At 46.9% G+C, this 21,197-nt stretch overlaps 1 protein-coding gene across 1 annotated transcript in view; it reads left to right on the top strand.

Annotated features, from left to right (window-relative positions):
• Window positions 1–21,197, top strand: part of LOC144499438 (uncharacterized) — an 81,590-nt gene that overhangs the window by 38,854 nt on the left and 21,539 nt on the right. The window contains exon 5 of the mRNA XM_078221423.1: window positions 15,168–15,246. Within this exon, the coding sequence (XP_078077549.1) occupies window positions 15,168–15,246 (79 nt within the window). The remainder of the gene's footprint in view (window positions 1–15,167; window positions 15,247–21,197) is intronic.

Raw genomic sequence — 21,197 nt, 5'->3', positions numbered from 1 at the left:
TGGGGGGTTTAAAAGCAGGCCGCACTTTTGAGCAGGCAGTGGAGTGAGTGGGAAGCAGAGTGAGAGCTGACGGGCTTTGGCTCATCGGGCTTCGGCGTAAACAGGCAGAGGTGGGGTAGGTTTAGACAGGAAGAAAGGGGGAATTATGATTGTGAGGCCAGTTTGTTGTTCTCAGTGTCGGATGTGGGAGGTCCTGGAGTCTCCTAGCCTCCCGGACGTCCATATCTGCGCCAGATGCGTCGAGCTGCAACTCCTAAGGGACCGCGTTGGGGAACTGGAGCTGCAGCTCAATGACCTTCGTCTGGTTAGGGAGAATGAGGAGGTGATAGATAGGAGTTACAGGCAGGTGGTCACACCGGGGCCACGGGAGGCAGACAAGTGGGTCACGGTTAGGAAGGGGAAGGGGAAAGGTCAGGTACTAGAGAGTACCGCAGTGGCAGTGCCCCTTAAAAATAAATACTCCTGTTTAAGTACTGTTGGGGGGAGCAGCCTACCTGGGGGAAGCAACAGTGGCCGTGTCTCCGGCACAGAGTCCGGCCCGGCAGCTCAGAAGGGTAGGGAAAGGGAGGATGAGCAAACTGACCACAGCACAAAGGTACAGGGAGCCATCCAAGTGGGGGGAGAAACAAGAGATGTAGTAGAAATTGGGGATAGTACACTTTTGGATGCTGTTGGGGGGGACGACTTAGCAGGGGTAAGCCATGGTGTACAGGTCACTGGCTCAGAGTCTGTCCTTGTGGCTCAGAAGGGAAGGGGGGAGAGGAGTAGAGGATTAGTCATTGGGGACTCCATAGTTAAAGGGACGGATAGGAGATTCTGCGGGAACGAGAGAGACTTGCGGTTGGTGTGTTGCCTCCCAGGAGCCAGAGTCCACGATGTCTCGGATTGTGTTTTCGAAATCCTTAAGGGGGAGGGGGACCAGCCCCAAGTTGTGGTTCACATAGGCACTCAAGACATAGGTAGGAAAAGGGATGGGGATGTAAGGCAGAAATTCAGGGAGTTAGGGTGGAAGCTTAGGGCTAGAACAAACAAAGTTGTTATCTCTGGTTTGTTACCTGTGCCACGTGATAGTGAGGAGAGGAATAGGGAGAGAGAGCAGTTGAACACGTGGCTACAGGGATGGTGCAGGAGGGAGGGATTCAGATACCTGGACAATTGGGGCTCTTTCTGGGGTAGGTGGGACCTCTACAAACAGGATGGTCTGCACCTGAACCAGAGGGGTACTAATATCTTGGGGGAGAAATTTGCGAATGCTCTTCGGGAGGGTTTAAACTAATTCAGCAGGGGGGTGGGTACCTGAATTGTAGCTCCGGTGTACAGGAGGTTGAGAGTAGTGAGGTCATGGATGAGGTTTCAGAGTCGCAGGAGTGTACTGGTACACAGGAAGGCGGTTTGAAGTGTGTATACTTCAACGCAAGGAGCATCCGGAATAAGGTGGGTGAGCTTGCAGCATGGGTTGGTACCTGGGATTTCGATGTTGTGGCCATCTCGGAGACATGGATAGAGCAGGGACAGAAATGGTTGTTGCAGGTTCCGGGGTTTAGATGTTTCAGTAAGTGCAGGGAAGGTGGTAAAAGAGGGGGAGATGTGGCATTGTTAGTCAAGGACAGTATTACAGTGGCAGAAAGGACATTTGATGAGGACTCGTCTACTGAGGTAGTTTGGGCTGAGGTTAGAAACAGGAAAGGAGAGGTCACCCTGTTGGGAGTTTTTTATAGACCTCTGAAAAGTTCCAGAGATGTAGAGGAAAAGATTGCAAAGATGATTCTGGATAGGAGCGAAAGTAACAGGGTAGTTGTACTGGGGGACTTTAACTTTACAAATATTGACTGGAAACGCTATAGTTTGAGTACTTTAGAGGGGTCGGTTTTTGTCCAATGTGTGCAGGAAGGCTTCCTGACGCAGTATGTAGATAGACCAACAAGAGGCGAGGCCACATTGGATTTGGTACTGGGTAATGAACCAGGCCAGGTGTTAGATTTGGAGGTAAGTGAGCACTTTGGTGACAGTGACCACAGTTCGATTACGTTTACCTTAGCAATGGAAAAGGAAAGGTATATACCAAAGGGCAAGAGTTATAGCTGGGGGAAAGGAAATGATGATGCGATTAGGCGAGATTTAGCTGGCATAGGTTGGGGAAGGAAACTGCAGGGGATGGGCACAATTGTAATGTGGAACTTGTTTAAGGAACAGCTACTGCATGTCCTTGATAAATATGTACCTGTCAGGCAGGGAGGAAGCAGACGTGTGAGGGAACCGTGGTTTACTAAGGAGGTTGAATCTCCTTGAATCTCCAAATCAAGGATTTGGGTACTTGGATCATTGGGACGTCTTTTGGGGCAGGTGTGACCTGTTTAAAAAAGACGGGTGGCACTTGAATCCCAGGGGGACCAATATCCTGGCGGGAAGGTTGGCTAAGGCTACTGGAGAGACTTTAAACTAGAAAGGTTGGGGGGAGGGAATCGAAATGAGGGGACTGAGAGCGAGGAGGTTAGCTCGCAAATAGATAAGGAATGTAAACAGGGTAAGAGGGAGGTTAGACGAGTGATGGAGAAGGGAAGTGCTCAGGCTGAAGGTCTGAGATGTGTCTATTTTAATGCCAGGAGTGTAGTGAATAAAGTGGATGAGCTTAGAGCGTGGATTGCTGCTTCGAATTGTGATGTGGTGGCCATTACGGAGACTTGGATGTCTCAGGGACAGGACTGGGTGCTTCAGGTGCCGGGTTTTAGATGTTTCAGGAAGGACAGGGAGGGAGGCAAGAGAGGGGGGGGAGTGGCACTGTTGATCAGGGATAGTGTCACGGCTGTAGAGAAGGTGGACGCCGTGGAGGGATTGACGACGGAGTCTCTGTGGGTGGAGGTTAGGAACAGGAAGGGGTCGGTAACGTTGCTGGGTGTTTTCTATAGGCCGCCCAATAGTAACAGAGATGTTGAGGAGCAGATGGGGAAACAGATCCTGGAGAGATGTAGGAATAACAGAGTTGTCGTGATGGGAGATTTTAATTTCCCAAACATAGATTGGAATATCCCTAGGGCTAGGGGTTTGGATGGAGAGGAGTTTGTTAGGTGTGTCCAGGAGAGTTTCCTGACACAGTATGTGGATAAGCCTACTAGAGGAGAGGCTGTACTTGATCTGGTGCTGGCTAATGAACCTGGACAGGTGGAGGATCTCTCGGTGGGTGAGCATCTTGGGGATAGCGATCATAATTCTATCTCCTTCATGATAGCATTGGAAAGAGATAGGATCAGGCAGCCTAGGAAAGTGTTTCTCTGGAGTAAAGGGAAATACAGTGTCATCAGGGAGGAAATTAGACGGGTAAATTGGAAGGAGGCATTCTTGGGGAAAAGTACCGAAGGAAAGTGGAGGATTTTCAAGGAATGTTTGTCTGGAGCTCTGCATGACAACGTTCCGATGAGACAGGGGGGTGTTGGTAGGGTACGGGAACCGTGGTGCACGAAGGTTGTGATGAACCTGGTGAATAAGAAAAGAGAGGCGTACAGAAGGTTCAGAGAGCTAGGAGGTGTTAAGGATTTAGAGGAGTATACGGGATGTAGGAAGGAGCTTAAGAAGGAAATTAGGAGAGCGAGAAGGGGTCATGAGAAGGCCTTGGCGGGTAAGATTAAGGAGAACCCCAAGGCTTTCTACAAATATGTCAAGAGTAAAAGGATGAGATGTGAAGGCATAGGACCCTTAAAAGGTGAAGGGGGAAAAGTTTGTGCGGAACCGTTAGAAATGGCGGAGCTGCTTAATGAATACTTTACCTCGGTATTCACGGTGGAAAGGGATCTGGGTGGTTGTACTGCTGGTTTGCGGTGGACAGAAAGGATCGAGCATGTGGACATAAAGAAAGAGGATGTGTTGGAACTATTGAATGGCATCAAGGTTGGTAAGTCGCCGGGACCGGATGGGATGTACCCCAGGTTACTGTGGGAGGCGAGGGAGGAGATTGCGGAGCCTTTGGCGATGATCTTTGCATCGTCGATGGAGACGGGAGAGGTTCCGGAGGATTGGAGGATTGCAGATGTGGTCCCTATATTCAAGAAAGGGAACAGGGACAGCCCGGGAAATTACCGACCGGTGAGTCTAACCTCAGTGGTTGGTAAGTTGATGGAGAGGATCCTGAGAGACAGGATTTATGATCATCTAGAGAAGTTTAGTATGATCAAAGGTAGTCAGCACGGCTTTGTCAAGGGCAGGTCGTGCCTTACGAGCCTGGTTGAGTTCTTTGAAAATGTGACCAAACACATTGACGAAGGAAGAGCGGTGGATGTGGTCTATATGGACTTCAGCAAGGCGTTCGATAAGGTCCCCCATGCAAGACTTCTTGAGAAAGTGAGAGGGCATGGGATCCAAGGGGCTGTTGCCTTGTGGATCCAGAACTGGCTTGCCTGCAGAAGGCAGAGAGTGGCTGTGGAGGGGTCTTTCTCTGCATGGAGGTCAGTGACCAGTGGAGTGCCCCAGGGATCTGTTCTGGGACCCTTGCTGTTTGTCATTTTCATAAATGACCTGGATGAGGAAGTGGAGGGATGGGTTGGTAAGTTTGCTGACGACACCAAGGTAGGTGGTGTTGTGGATAGTTTGGAGGGATGTCAGAAGTTGCAGCGAGACATAGATAGAATGCAAGACTGGGCGGAGAAGTGGCAGATGGACTTCAACCCGGATAAGTGTGTGGTGATCCATTTTGGCAGATCCAATGGGATGAAGCAGCAATATAATATGAAGGGTACCATTCTTAGCAGTGTAGAGGATCAGAAGGACCTTGGGGTCCGGGTCCATAGGACTCTTAAATCGGCCTCGCAGGTGGAGGATGCGGTCAAGAAGGCGTACGGCGTACTGGCCTTCATTAATCGAGGGATTGAGTTTAGGAGTCGGGAGATAATGCTGCAGCTTTATAGGACCCTGGTTAGACCCCACTTGGAGTACTGCGCGCAGTTCTGGTCACCTCATTACAGGAAAGATGTTGAAGCCATTGAAAGGGTGCAGAGGAGATTTACAAGGATGTTGCCTGGATTGGGGGGCATGCCTTATGAGGATAGGTTGAGGGAGCTTGGTCTCTTCTCCCTGGAGAGACGAAGGATGAGAGGTGACCTGATAGAGGTTTACAAGATGTTGAGGGGTCTGGATAGGGTAGACTCTCAGAGGCTATTTCCAAGGGCTGAAATGGTTGCTACGAGAGGACACAGGTTTAAGGTGCTGGGGGGTAGGTACAGAGGAGATGTCAGGGGTAAGTTTTTCACTCAGAGGGTGGTGGGTGAGTGGAATCGGCTGACGTCGGTGGTGGTGGAGGCAAACTCGTTGGGGTCTTTTAAGAGACTTCTGGATGAGTACATGGGATTTAATGGGATTGAGGGCTATAGATAGGCCTAGAGGTGGGGATGTGATCGGCGCAACCTGTGGGCCGAAGGGCCTGTTTGTGCTGTGGCTTTCTATGTTCTATGTTCTATGTTCTTGTGAAGAGGAAGAAGGAGACTTATGTAAAGATGAGACGTGAAGGCTCAGTTAGGGCACTTGAGAGTTACAAGTTAGCCAGGAAGGACCTAAAGAAAGAGTCAAGAAGAACCAGGAGGGGACATGGGAAGTCTTTGGCAGGTAGGATCAAGGAAAACCCTAAAGCTTTCTATAGGTATGTCAGGAGTAAAAGAATGACTAGGGTAAGATTAGGGCCAGTCAAGGATAGTAGTGGGAAGTTGTGCGTGGAGTCTGAAGAGATAGGAGAGGCACTAAATGAATATTTTTCATCGGATTCACACTGGAGAGGGACAGTGTTGTCGAGGGGAGTACTGAGATGCAGGCTGTTGGACTGGATGGGATTGATGTTCATAAGGAGGAGGTGTTAGCAATTCTGGAAAGGGTAAAAATAGATAAGTCCCCTGGGCCGGATGGGATTTATCCTAGGATTCTCTGGGAGGCTAGAGAGGAGATTGCAGAGCCTTTGGCTTTGATCTTTGTGTCGTCATTGTCTACAGGAACAGTGCCAGAAGACTGGAGGATAGCAAATGTTGTCCCCTTGTTCAAGAAGGGGACTAGGGACAACCCTGGTAATTATAGACCGGTGAGCCTTACTTCTGTTGTGGGCAAAGTATTGGAAAGGATTACGAGAGATAGCATTTATAATCACCTTGAAAGGAATAATTTGATTAGGGATAGTCAGCACGGTTTTGTGAAGGGTAGGTCATGCCTCACAAACCTTATTGAGTTCTTTGAGAAGGTGACCAAAGAGTTGGATGAGGGTAAAGCTGCTGATGTGGTGTATATGGATTTCAGCAAAGCGTTTGATAAGGTTCCCCATGGTAAGCTTTTGCAGAAAATACGGACACATGGGATTGTGGGTGATTTAGTGGTTTGGATCAGGAATTGGCTAGCTGTAAGAAAACAGAGGGTGGTGGTTGATGGGAAATATTCATCCTGGAGTTCAGTTACTAATGGTGTACCGCAAGGATCTGTTTTGGGGCCACTGCTGTTTGTCATTTTTATTAATGACCTGGATGAGGGCGTGGAAGGATGGGTTAGTAAATTTGCGGATGACACTAAAGTCGGTGGAGTTGTAGACAGTGCGGAGGGAAATGGCAGGTTACAGAGGGACATAGATAAGCTGCAGAGCTGGGCTGAGAGGTGGCAAATGGAGTTTAATGCGGAAAAGTGTGAGGTGATTCACTTTGGAAGGAGTAACAGGAATACAGAGTCCTGGGCTAATGATAAGATACTTGGTAGTGTGGATGAGCAGAGAGATCTCGGTGTCCATGTGCATAGATCCCTGAAAGTTGGCACCCAGGTTGATAGGGTTGTTAAGAAGGCGTACGGTGTGTTAGCTTTTATTGGTAGAGGGATTGAGTTTCGGAGACATGAGGTCATGCTGCAACTGTACAAAACTGTGGTGCGGCCGCATTTGGAGTATTGCGTACAGTTCTGGTCGCCGTATTATAGGAAAGATGTGGAAGTGTTGGAAAGGGTGCAGAGGAGATTTACCAGGATGTTGCCTGGTATGGAGGGAAAATCATATGAGGAAAGGCTGAGGGGCTTGAGGTTGTTTTCGTTGGAGAGAAGAAGGTTAAGAGGTGACTTAATAGAGGCATACAAGATGATCAGAGGATTAGATAGGGTGGATAGTGAGAGCCTTTTTCCTCGGATGGTGATGGCTAGCACGAGGGGACATAGCTTTAAATTGAGGGGTGATAGATGTAGGACAGATGTCAGAGGTAGGTTCTTTACTCAGAGAGTGGGAAGGGCGTAGAATGCCCTGCCTGCAGCAGTAGTGGACTCGTCAACATTAAGAGCATTCAAATGGTTATTGGATAAACATATGGATGATATTGTAATAGTGTAGATTAGAGGGGCTTTAGATTGGTTCCACTGGTCGGCGCAACATCGAGGGCCGAAGGGCCTGTACTGCTCTGTAATGTTCTATGTTCTATGTTCTATTACAGTGGGAAATACAGGGCTAAATGCTGAAGCTGAAACTTGGCAAAGAAAAGAATGTTTATGTTCAGCCCAGGAGATCTCCTACTATTCAAGAGAATAATATAACTATGGAGAGAAAAATGAATTAAAGATGTCCATGTTCATTTTTGAATGGAAAACATTTATCACCTGTGTGTCATGATGGCAGCAGAAAAGGAATGTAGTGTAACACTGGCAAGGGTGTTGCATTATGCTGGGATCTTTGTAGGCAAGGAGTTTAAGCACACTTTAACATGGGGGTTCAGGTAAATAGCATAGTGACTGCATATTTATTGTTGCAAAGTCTGCTCTACATAAGCAAGCCGCTTCAAAATCATACAGAAATCAAGCAAACACAAAACCTAGCTCTTTGTTGAGTGCTATTTTTACATTGATTATCTTCCCTATATATTTGACCAGACAGCCAAGTTATCTGCTGGTATAATCAAATCAAAGCAGATAGAAAGTCTGCTTAGTCAGTATTCAAAACGTTAAGGACCGAGCAGGGTTAGGTTCTCGTCCAGTCCCCGTCCATATTTCAATTCAAGGTCACAAGCCGAAGTCCAAAAGCCAAGTAGTCAATCACCTTTCCTCTCAGGTTGCTCACCAGGTAGTCAAACACCATATCCATTTACTTCTGCAGGCACTAAGACAGCAACCCCCCCCCCCCCCCCACCGCAATTCTTCTTTTGAAACCAGCCTCTGCTTCCTGTTTAAGTGTGATGCCTTCTTGGAAATGTAGTGCATGTCACCTGCTCTGTAGTTTTGGCTAGGAAGAAATGGAACATCCGCACAGGGAGGCACTGTCCCTTCTCAACTCTGCCCACTACTGTGTTACGGTAGCTAAAAATGAAAAAAAAACATTAAAAGACTGAAGTAAAAGAACAGAATTAAGAGAGTAAGCTATTTCCTTCAATCTCTATTGATCCTTTTGTGGATGAAATTAGTGGTTCAATTCTCAAGTACAGATGTTAGTCAATTCTAACAGTCAATTTCCCCAGAGTGGTAAATTGTTACTAACACTGAGACTTCTTGGGACAGTCCACCTGTAATTTTTTATTGATCAGGTTGCAGATGGGAGATGGGAGCATGTGCCAGGACCATGCTCATGACAAGGGCAGAAAATTATACATAAATGGAATTTAAGGGGATTGGGACATTATTCCAGAAAGTGTACTGGACTAGCAACTCAGGATTCAACTCCCACCAGGGCGAGTTGCAAAATTGAATTCAATGAACCTGGTCATTTGTGAGTTAGTACTGAAAAACTGACCATGAAAATTGTTCAATGGTTGTAAAAATCCAGCTGTGCCATTAACAATCCAAAGGGAAAGGACTGTGGGTGGCATGGTGGCACAGTGGGTGGCACTGCTATCTCAAGCCAGGGACCTGGGTTCAATTTCTGCCTTGGGTGACTGTCCGTCTGTGTGGAGTTTGCACGTTCTTCCTTTGTGTGTGTGGGTTTCCCCTGGGTGCTCCGATTTCCTTCCACAGTCCAATGCAGGTAGGTTGATTGGCCATGCTAAACTGCCCCTTAGATATATAGGTTTGGGGAATAGCGGGGTAAATATGTGGGGTTAAGAGTTTATGAGTTGGTGCAGACTCAATGGGCCAAATGGCCTCCTTCTGCACTGTGTAAGGATTCTATGATCTGTGCAACTGTGGTTGACTGAGAGAAATACTTGTTGTTTACTGTTATCAATGGGGAAAATTGTACAGTAGAACATTAATTTACCAAAATACTTGTAAAGTGCAGTAAAATAGTTAAACAGATGGTTGTAGTATTAGTGTTCTGCTCTCCAGTGTGGTAATGCAGTGGCATTTTGAGAGGCATTAAATCAATCAGTCACTAATGTGTGCAATTGGGCCCAAGCAGTGATTCACTGCCCTCAAACACAAAATCTATGAAATAAGAAGAAGGTAGTAGTTTATAACTATAGCAACTGATGGACATGATCTGCTTATGTCATTTTAGAGTGAAGTCTTGATCTTGCTAATTTTAGTCAAAAGCTTGATAAGATAATGTGTGGGATGTAGGTAGCAAACACTGATAAACTCATCCAGATTATTCAGAAGGATTTGAGAAAATTAGCTGCTTGTTGAGATTCTTCTAAAGTGATTAATGATGAACTCGTTTAGTAGTCTGCAACCATACAATCAAATCATCAATATTTTATGGAGTTTTACAAAGGGGAAGATTTCAAAGTAACAGCCCAGGCTCATAGCGATAGTTAATACACCCAACCCTTCTCACCCCTTTAAACTGCTTGTAAAATAATCAACTATTTTTGTAAATCCCTCTATGCTTTCATCCCTCTCTGCCTCAGTAACCCCTTTTAGTTTGAGAGTGCTCAAAGATCTCTATCTGCTCCACTGATTCCGGCCTCTTGCACATTCCTGACTTTTATTGCTCCAATACAGGCAGCCATGGCACTAGCTGCAAAACCCTAATCTCTAGAATTCCTTTCATAAATCCCTCTATATCTCTCATCTCCTTTATGCTGCTCCTTAAAACATACCTCTTTGACCAGGGTTTTGTCCATTATCCATTTTATGTGGCTGTGTGTCAAATTATGAAGCACCTTGTGATTTTTACCAACTAAAGGTGTTTTGGATTGCAAGTTGGTTTTTTTTTACCCTTTAAATCCATGCAATAGGATCAGATATCCTGCCTCACAAAAACAGCCAGCTTTCAGTGACTGGCATATGACACGTTGCACATACTGATCTCAGATTTATCAGGCACAGGGTTCTACACTCTGGACGGCCATAATGCCCATTGCATTTGGTTCCTAACTGAGAGCTAATCCTGTGCATATTCTACAACATTGTGCTAACAAATGTAATAAGTATGGAGGATTAAGAAGAGCCTGCGATAAAATTGAAAATTAGCATCAGAGGATCACAGCGGAACTTTAATTTTCGAAATCATGTTAGGAAGGGGAGGGGGAATTTCATTTGAGAAAAGACTGTTTGATGAACTTAAGATCCGTACCTTTATATTTTCAATTTATATGTGCAGGATGGATAAAATGAACTATTTGGAAGGTATGTGCAGGTTGTGGTGAACCATAGTTGGTTACCACTATGAGTGCTGAGCCATGGATGGTCAGCTCTATGGGTGTTTGTAGATATGTTTCTGTAATTACTGTTGGTGTTAGGGTTAGGCTGTTCTACCTGTTGATATTGTTCTGTGGTACACTCCAGTTGGCTCCGCCTACCAGGGGAAGTATAAAGGTCACTGCACTGCCTGGTGACCCTTTAGTCTGGGATTGTATTGTATATAGTGTGCTCCATTCTTGTCAGTAATAAAAGCCTTTATTTCCCAGGTACAATCTAGCCTACCGAGTGATTTAATCGCGCATCACAGGTTCAGTAAGTTTCAGGTGGGAGATTGATGAGAAATATTCCCTTATTAACTAAGAGAGCCGGGTACAGATTCTAATGAAGTGTAATTATTGCAATGTAAATTATGCTCCATTAAAAGGAGTTGGGTGAATCAAAGCAGGACAGGTTTTAAAGTTCAAAGTACAGATTAAGTCATTTGAATTCTGAGTGGAGAAGAAAGGCTCCAATTCTGGGACCATGGGAAAGTCAGTTACAGAATGCAGGTAATTCATGCTAAATAAGGTGGAGGTTTTTGAGCTTGGATCTGTGGGTGAGGTATTCATAGAATCCCTACAGTGCAGAAGGAGGCCATTCAGCCCATTGAATCTGCACTGACCACAATCCCACCCAGGCCCTATTCCTGTAACCCCACATTTACCCTGCTAATCCCCTGACACTAGGATCATATTTAGCATGGCCAATCAACCTAACCCGCACATCTTTGGACTGTGGGAGGAAACTGGAGCAGCCAGAGGAAACACATGCAGACATGGGGTGAATGTGCAAACTCCACACAGATAGTGTTTCGAGGCCAGAATTGAACCTGGGTTCCTGGCGTTGTGAGGCAACAGTGCTTGCCACTGTGCCGCCCAATGTGATACAAACTGGCAGTGGAGGAGTTATCATGGTACAGATTAATAGTGGGTTGGATATCTTGATACAAACTGGCAATGGCATTGCCTTAGCTAAGCCATTTCAGGTCGAACACAATAGGGACAATTTCAGTTGGAAAAATAAATAGAATGGCTAGAGTTGGGGTTGGGAGGGTCAGTTAAAATGAATATGAGCTAATAATCAACTAGCCTGTCATATTGACCTGAGGATCCTTCCTCCACATCCCTCTCCCCGAAACCTCTACTCTCCCACATCCAGGGGAACTCCTCAATCCTGAGACTCCAGTCAGTGATGGTCCTTCCAGCAGCAGCCATAGCCTCCACTGTCCACTCATTGTCCACAATGCCACCAATTTGGTGTCATCTGCAAACTTACTAATCATGCTTCCTCAATTCTTATCCAAATCATTAATATAAATGACAAATAACAGTGGACCCAACACCGATCCCTGAGGCACATCGCTGGTCACAGGCCTCCAGTTTGAAAAACAACTCTCTATAACCACCCTCTGGCTTCTGTCATCAAGCCAATTTTGTATCCATTTGGCTACCTCACCCTGGATCCCATGAGATTTAACCTTATGCAACAACGTACCTTGCGATACCTTGTCAACGGCTGAAGTCCATGTAGACAACATCAACTGCACTGCCCTCATCTACCTTCTTGGTTATCCTTTCAAAAAACTCAATCAAATTTGTGAGACATGATTTTCCACTCACAAAGCCATGTTGACTGTCTCTAATCAGCCCTTACCTCTCTAAATGCCTGTAGACCCTGTTTCTCAGAATACCTTCTAACAACTTACGCACTACAAATGTTAGGCTCACTGGCCTGTAGTTCCCAGGCTTTTCCCTGCAGCCCTTTTTAAACAAAGGCACAACATTTGCCACTCTCCAATCTTCAGGCACCCACCCTGTAACTGTCAATGAGTCAAATATTTCTGCTAGGGGACCCGCAATTTCCTCCCTAGCCTCCCAGAACATCCTGGGATGTACTTCATCAGGTCCCAGGATTTTATCTACCTTGATGCACTTTAAGACTTCCAGCACCTCCTTCTCTGTTATGTATACACTCCTCAAGACATCACTACTTATTTCCCCAAATTCCCTAACATCCATGCCTTTCTCAACAGTAAATACTGATGAGAAATATTCATTTAGGATTTCACCCATCTCTTGTAGATGTGCACATAGATGACCTAGTTGATCCTTAAGAGGCCCTGTTCTTGCTTTCATCAGCTGGGGCATTGATGCTGATACAGAAAACCTTGTTTAGGCCACATTTGGAGTATTGCATGCAATACTGGTCTCCACATTATCAGAAGGACATGGAAGCTTTGAAGAGAGTGCAAAGACGTTTCACCAGGTTGTTGGTCTTGAGGGTGTTGGCTGTGAGGAAACATTGAGGAAACAAGGATTGTTTTCGCTGGAAAGACGGAGGCTGAGGGGAGACCTGAGAGAGGTCTACAAAATTATGAGAGGCATAGAAAGGGTGGACAATCAAAGGCTTTTCCAAGGGTGCAAATGTCAGTTACAAGGGGGCACAGGTTCAAGGTGAGAGGGGGAAAGTTTTTAAGGGAGATGTGTGGGAGAAGTTTTTCATGATGTGGAGATGCCGGCGTTGGACTAGGGTAAACACAGTAAGAAGTTTAACAACACCAGGTTAAAGTCCAACAGGTTTATTTGTAGCAAAAGCCACACAAGCTTTCGGAGCTCTAAGCCCCTTCTTCAGGTGAGTGGGAATTCTGTTCACAAACAGAGCATATAAAGACACAGACTCAATTTACATGAATAATGGTTGGAATGCGAATACTTACAACTAATCAAGTCTTTAAGAAACAAAACAATGGGAGTGGAGAGAGCATCAAGACAGGCTAAAAAGATGTGTATTGTCTCCAGACAAGACAGCCAGTGAAACTCTGCAGGTCCATGCAACTGTGGGGGTTACAAATAGTGTGACATGAACCCAATATCCCGGCTGAGGCCGTCCTCGTGTGTGCGGAACTTGGCTATCAGTTTCTGCTCAGCGACTCTGCGCTGTCGTGTGTCGCGAAGGCCGCCTTGGAGAACGCTTACCCGAATATCAGAGGCCGAATGCCCGTGACCGCTGAAGTGCTCCCCAACAGGAAGAGAACAGTCTTGCCTGGTGATTGTCGAGCGGTGTTCATTCATCCGTTGTCGCAGCGTCTGCATAGTTTCCCCAATGTACCATGCCTCGGGACATCCTTTCTTGCAGCGTATCAGGTAGACAACGTTGGCCGAATTGCAAGAGTATGTACCGGGGACATCCTTTCTTACAGCGTATCAGGTAGACAACGTTGGCCGAATTGCAAGAGTATGTACCGTGTGTACACGGTACATACTCTTGCAATTCGGCCAACGTTGTCTACCTGATACGCTGCAAGAAAGGATGTCCCGAGGCATGGTACATTGGGGAAACTATGCAGACGCTGCGACAACGGATGAATGAACACCGCTCGACAATCACCAGGCAAGACTGTTCTCTTCCTGTTGGGGAGCATTTCAGCGGTCACGGGCATTCGGCCTCTGATATTCGGGTAAGCGTTCTCCAAGGCGGCCTTCGTGACACACGACAGCGCAGAGTCGCTGAGCAGAAACTGATAGCCAAGTTCCGCACACACGAGGACGGCCTCAGCCGGGATATTGGGTTCATGTCACACTATTTGTAACCCCCACAGTTGCGTGGACCTGCAGAGTTTCACTGGCTGTCTTGTCTGGAGACAATACACATCTTTTTAGCCTGTCTTGATGCTCTCTCCACTCGCATTGTTTTGTTTCTTAAAGACTTGATTAGTTGTAAGTATTCGCATTCCAACCATTATTCATGTAAATTGAGTCTGTGTCTTTATATGCTCTGTTTGTGAACAGAATTCCCACTCACCTGAAGAAGGGGCTTAGAGCTCCGAAAGCTTGTGTGGCTTTTGCTACCAAATAAACCTGTTGGACTTTAACCTGGTGTTGTTAAACTTCTTAGAAGTTTTTCACACAGAGCGTGGTGGGTGCCTGGAATGCGCTGCCAGAGGATGTGCTGGAAGCAGGCACATTGGCAATATTTAAGAAGCATCTGAATGGGTACATGAATAGGGAGGAAATAGAGGGATATGGACCGAGTAAGGGCAGAAAGCTTTTTTTAGTTATGATCCGTACAGGCTTGGAGGGCTGAAGGGCCTCTTTCTGTGCTGTACTTTTCTTTGTGCTTTGTTGTTTGTATTGGGATACAGTGAAAAGTATTGTTTTTTGTGAGCTATACAGACAAAGCATACTGATCATAGAGTACAGAGGGGAGAAGGAAAGGATAGAGTGCAGTTACCACCAGGGTGAAGAGAAAGATCAGTTTCATACGTGATAGGACCATTCAATATTTTTAATATTGTTTTTGGTTTTTCTTCTAAGCCAGGTAGAATGAATTAATTTTCAGTTAGTGCTCGAGGGAAGTAGAGTAGAAAAAGTCTGTTGCGAGTGTTAGAATCAAACGTTTAGGGGACAAAATCATAATGCAGAAACCAGTATCTCTTAGCCTTTATTGATTGAATGGACGATTGGTAAAAGTAATAACCCTTTAAGTAATGCTCTGTGTGTTTTACAGTGGTAAATGGTATAAGAAAGGATTTTAATGACTGTGTTACTAAAAAAAACTTTAAAACAATTAAGGCAAATAAATGAAGTGCTGTGGATGAAGGATTTAGTTATTGTGATTTATTGTTACAGGGATTCCTACAAGAGCTGTCCTAATAGCCATAAGTGTGAGCTTCGCAGCAAGTGCCTGTTTTTGCTATGTTTTGAGGTGGTAAGTAGGTATTAATTACAGATTTATGGAACCAGTAGTAATCTGAAGTATTACACATTTATTCTATTAACTTTGAACATTGCTTCAAAAGGTTCTTTCGAATCGAGGGTCATTGGCCTGAGCTCCAGACCTGTGCAATGTCCACAAAATACCATCTTCCTCTGCAACACTCCAGTAGAGGGGTATTTTTTCAATTATCTCCTGAAGCAGGCTTCATTCAGTGACATCGCATATTGGAAAATTCCCCAAGTTTCTAGAGATCATCTTCCATTCATTGTAATTTACAAAAATCAATTGTAATTGATTGAGTTCAAAATTTCCCAATATCTATGGATCAGTCCTTAAATCACAGAGAGTGAATATATCTCAGCCCTGTGGCATAATATACAGCTGCAGTGTGAGCACCAAGGCTAAATGATGAACTGGAGGATTGAATTTGAGTTCCTGAGCTGCCAACAGGAAGCAGCACTCAGCGGGGACACAAGCCTGGAAACTAAGGCATTGAGCCCTTGACTTTCCATTCCTTGAATTTAATGAGCTGAAAATCACAGGCTGTGAAGCTGCGGAATCCCACCAGGCTCTTCCTGTGAGTACCATCCATTGTTGGCAGTGCAGGAGTCTGCACTTAGCCCCTAAAGCTACTGAAAATGCTGACAACTTTTGTATGCTTTGATCTATAACCAGTAACTGGCTCCAAATACCAAATCAGGCCATCTAGGATCAAAGAGAAGAATAAAAACAGGAACAGATTACTCCAGACTGTGTTTGCTCATTAGCAGTAGGTGTGTGAGGCTGTTATACAAAGCACTAAGCTTCAAAATGTCACATCTGCAGTTTAAATGTGGCTGTTTGTGGTAACTGTTTTAACATATGTCTGTTACACATGTGGAAAAAGAAATTGTTGAACATATAGGGTGCGATCGTACCACCTCATCCCGCCCGTCAAATAGTGTGGTGAGGCCAAAAAATAGCGTGTAATACTAAAAATCAGATTCATAAAGTTTATTTATTAGTCACAAGTAGGCTTACATTCGCACTGCAATGAAGTTACTGTGAAAATCCCCTAGTCACTACAGTCCGGCACCTGTTCGGGTACACTGAGGGAGAATTTAGCATGGCCAATCCACCTAACCTGCACATTTTTGGACTGTGGGGGGAAACCGGAGCACCCAGAGGAAACCCACGCAGACACGGGGAGAATGTGCAAACTCCACACAGACAGTGACCCAAGCCGGAAATTGAACTCGGGTCCCTGGCGCTGTGAGGCAGCAGTGCTAACCGCTGTGCCACCGTACCACCCGGCATCAAGTGGTTTGCTATCTTCCCAGCTACTTTTTCCTGGCGTGAACCATTTAATGCCAAAATGGGCGGGAAGCTCATTAGCATTCATTTGAATTGGTTTCAGTATCATTAGCGAGCTCAGCATGGCTGTTTCATCAGCGAGATGTCACGCCAGTGCGAATCACTGCTGCTTTACAAAAGTGTGGCTCAGACACAGCATAGTGAAGGAGAGTGAGGAGGTGAATGCCATTGAGCACTAACCTCGGGAGTGCAAGGTGAGCGGCTCTCAGCTGCCTCCATGTTGTAGGGTGGTGGGCTTGCATGGGTGCATGTGTTGCTGTTGGCTTGGGGCCCGAGTTGCACGCATTCCACCTGGTCACTGAACGACTCCCGAGGGGTTTCACATGCTGTTGAATCCCAACCCCACGAATGTCGCATGGGTCACCCTGCTGTCTGTCTGCTGGTCAGGCTCTGTTGCTGACATCCCATCCCAGACCCCACGAACAGTAACAAGCACCTGGTCTGGCAGCTGTTGCTCCAATCAAGGGAGTTCGGCAGGGGTTAACACGGCTCCTCACACTGCATGGACTCTGCAGTGCTGCCCTCGATGGGAAGCCCATCTCGTGATAGTCACATGGGTGCTTCTCCACCATCTGTCTGAACTGCTGAAAGCCACTGCACCAGATGTCCAGGTGGTTCATTCATGTCTATGCTTTGAGTTCTCACTGGAGATCCTATATGCTCTCCCATGCCTGCCATGACAAGGATGTGTCAACGGTAGGTAACACATTGAGGTGGCACATGGCATCAGAGATGGTGTCCAGTTGCCAGTGTCCAGACTCATGGGGACACAGGTTGCTGGGAGGGAATGAGGGGCCCGGGATGGATAACCTTGCACACTGTCTCTGTCCCTCTCTTCCCCACCTCCACAGAGCAAATATGGATTTACGTTGGAGCTGTTAGACCTGGTAATGATTCTCATGCTGCTGGCTAGGAGGAGGGAGATGTCTGCCAGCTGCAAGGCCAGCCCAGGTCAGTGGCCGCAGCAGGAGTGTAGGGGACGAAGGAGATGGATACCCAGGGTGTACAGGACCCGTATATTCTTCAATGGGCTGCTGGACACCATGTGCCACTGCAGGCTTCGGCTCAGCAGGGAGACAATGCAGCACCTGTGTCAGGTCCTCGCAGACCTGGCACCTTGTGGGACACCCACTCCAGGTGGCAGTGATGGCCTTTGGGGTCCTCGACTTCTATGCCACCAGGTCCTTCCATGCCACCTCAGTGGAGATATGGCATCTAAGATAAAGGAAAGAAACTGCGGACGCTGGAATCTGAAACAAAAACAGAAAATGCTGGAAAATCTCAGTCGCTCTGACATCATCTGTGGAGAGAGAATAGAGCCAACGATTCCAGTCAGGATGACCCTTCATCGGTGAACAGTCATCTCTGCGGGTAGTGAATCACAGACTGAGGAGTCATTGCTGTGGGGTGCCAGAACATTTAATAATGATTATTTACAGTGCATACTGCCCTAACCCTGACTACAATGTGTGCTTTCACATTGTGCTTTCTGGTGACCCCACAACGTTTGGCATCCAGCAGACGGCTCAACTCTCCCTCCCTGAACCTTGGTGTTGCTCTTGTGGTGCCACCTTCCTGGCATTACTGGCTATGAGTCTATTGTTAGTGCATAAATACCGCCGGCATCATGGCATCAGGATCCACCTGATGGGTCCCACATCACATCTCCCTCCACGGCCCACCCTGCACAACCCACCTCCTGTGCCAGTCTACGCATCCCCCCCCCCCCGCCCCCCTCCCACACCACCGCCAATCATCCCCCCCTTTGAATACCCCCCATCAATCATCACCTGTCTGCAGAGTTCCCCACTGCAAAGCTCCCCCCTTGCCTCCCCCCCCCCCCCACCCCCCCATCATAGCCCCACCCCCACTCAGGCTCCATCCCCATGGCACTGCCCCAGCACAGTTATGGTGCCCAGTGGGCAGTGGCCAGGGTACCATGGGCACTACCCGCCATGCCCCTTCTTAATAGCGCACAGTTGTGGCCACTTTAAGCGAGTCAGGTGCCTGGAGGGTCCATTCTGGCATGAAGCTCATCGAGGCTCTTTCATTGTACTAACTGTTGAAAGATTGCAGTGCAGGGAAGGTCAAAAAGACCGGTGTGTAGGACTCCCATTTTCAGACTTTTATGACACTTTGCTTTCCAACGAGTGACAAAATGGGAGAGTTTCAGACCTGTTTTTTGGGCGAGTTTAAAAATGCAACCTTATGATACTCTGTCACTTTTTTGTACAGAAATGCAATTCTCACCAGTTTTGGGAGTGGGAGGGGGTGGTGGGGGGATAGTGGAGCCTAAGCTTGTTGGTGAAGTGGGCTACAGGCTGCTTGGGGCACCATTGCAGAGGCATCCCGATCTCCGAGTGAACTGGGGAGACCTCTTGCCCCCCACTCCCAACCCCCAAGGACATCGTCCCCGATCATCAGTGGCAACATTATCCCATTGCAACAAGGACCGCCAGCATCATGGCATCAGGATCCACCTGATGGGTTCCACATCACATCTCCCTCCACGGCCCACCCTGCACAACCCACCTCCTGTGCCAGTCTACCCACCCCCTCCACCACCGATCACCCCCCCCTTTGACTGCATGACTTAGAGAGTAAACTTTCCAAATGCAGTGCCCCTTTGAATAACCCCATCAATCCCCACTGCAAAGCTCCCCCCCCTTGCCACCCCCCCCATCACAGCCCCACACCCACTCAGGCTCCATCCCCATGGCACTGCCCCAGCACCAGCCATGCCCCGACTACCCACGGGCTTCAATGGTCTCTGTGCCCCCTCACTGGCAAGGCCATCACGCCTGGTGTCCTCCACTAGTGGAGACCAGCTGTACTTCTCACCAGTATGAAAATTGACTTGCGAGGAGGTAAGAATAAGTGAGTCCGGGTGATGCCGTGCCGAGTGCATTAATGACGTGCTAAGCATGTCATTGTTACGCAAATCGGCTTTGTGCCCTTTTTGGACGAGAAGTTGATCCCACCGGTAAAACAGTGACAGTAGCTCTGCATGCAGAGAGAGCAGAGCAAGAACCCAATTTTCCTGATTTTTAAAAAATAGTGGGATCACTTCGCTTTCTCAAAGCAAACCTGATCTACTGGCATGATGAGCTAGTATGATTGCGCCCTTATAATCTGTTTGGGAAAATCCCGCTCACTGTTTCTACTAGAAGTTCCAAGAGGTGACATTTTAGAGTCAATTTTCTGAATGATCACCGTCTCTTGTCTGCAGAGAGAAAATGAGGAAATCAGGAACCCACACAATAAATTAGCTCATGGTTATTCATGAAAATGAATTGGCAGAATGTGAGCTTTCTGTTCTTCCTCCAGAAAGTAATGTTGAAAATTCAGTTATGCACAGTGCATAATGCTCAAAATGTTTAAATGAGTGGTGAATTTATGTTCCGCACTGCATTTGGAAAGTTTACTCTCTAAGTCATGCAGTTAATTAGTTGAACTGGAGTATTCCACTCAATAGATTGTATTAATGAAAAGTTGCAACAGCTATGTGTTGTTAAACTTTCATGATCGCAAAGTGAGCCACAATTCTCCCAAAAATGTTCTAAGTGTGGAATTCACCGGAAAACGGGTAAATCATGCTGTTTTTTTCAGTGCAACTTCATACTAGAATCTCCCACAGTCTGTGCAAAGCAGAGGTCACAATCAAGAATATCATTAAACGCTCGGGAGGTGGGGCCTTTTCACGCCACAGGCTGACAGTTCTGGGCCTCTGCACATGCACAGTGGCCCCTATCTGTCAGCCTGCAGTTTGCTGGCCAGCTCGATTGCTGGCCAGCCCGGGACCCTCAGAGTACCCTGCCCCCTAGGCGCCGCTCCCTTGGCACGGTCCCATGCACGGTGGGCAATTCCAAGGTGTCCCCTGGGCATGGGCATTTTGTCCCTTGGGCAGTGCCAGGGGTACAGCTGGCATTGCCAGGGTGCCCATGCCCAGGGGCCACCAATCCCCACCACCCAAGCCCCTGGGGGGGGCCCCGATTTCCCCCCCCCTCTTCACTGCACCGGGGTCATCCTGCTAGTTCCCCAAAAGTGGGGAGCTAGTCTGATGTAATAACTGGAAATGAGAAAATGGCTGAGGCATTGAACAGGTATTCTGTGTCGGTCTTCACAGTGGAAGACACAAATAACATGCCAAAAATTGATGACAGGAAGGCTATGGCAGGTGAGAACCTAGAAACTATCATTGTCATGAAAGAGGTCGTGTTGGGAAAGTTAATGGGGCTATAGGTAGACACTTCTCCTGGTCCTGATGGAATGCATCCCAGGGTACTAAAAGAGATGGCGGGAGAAATAGCAAATGCACTAGTGGTAATTTACCAAAATTCGCTGGACTCTGGGGTGGTTCCCGCAGATTGGAAAACAGCAAGTGTAACGTCACTGTTTAAAAAAGGAGATAGACAAAAGGCAGATAATTATAGGCCGGTTAGCTTAACTTCTGTAGTAGGGAAAATGCTTGAATCTATCATCAAGGAAGAAATAGCGAGACATCTGGATATAAATTGTTCCATTGGTAAGATGCAGCATGGGTTCATGAAGGGAAGGTCATGTTTGACTAATTTGGTGGAATTCTTTGA

Source organism: Mustelus asterias, chromosome 10, assembly GCF_964213995.1.
Source record: "Mustelus asterias chromosome 10, sMusAst1.hap1.1, whole genome shotgun sequence".
NCBI classification, from domain to species: domain Eukaryota; kingdom Metazoa; phylum Chordata; class Chondrichthyes; order Carcharhiniformes; family Triakidae; genus Mustelus; species Mustelus asterias.
The sequence above is the reverse complement of the archived record's forward strand: the minus strand, read 5'-3'. Positions and strand labels throughout refer to the sequence as shown.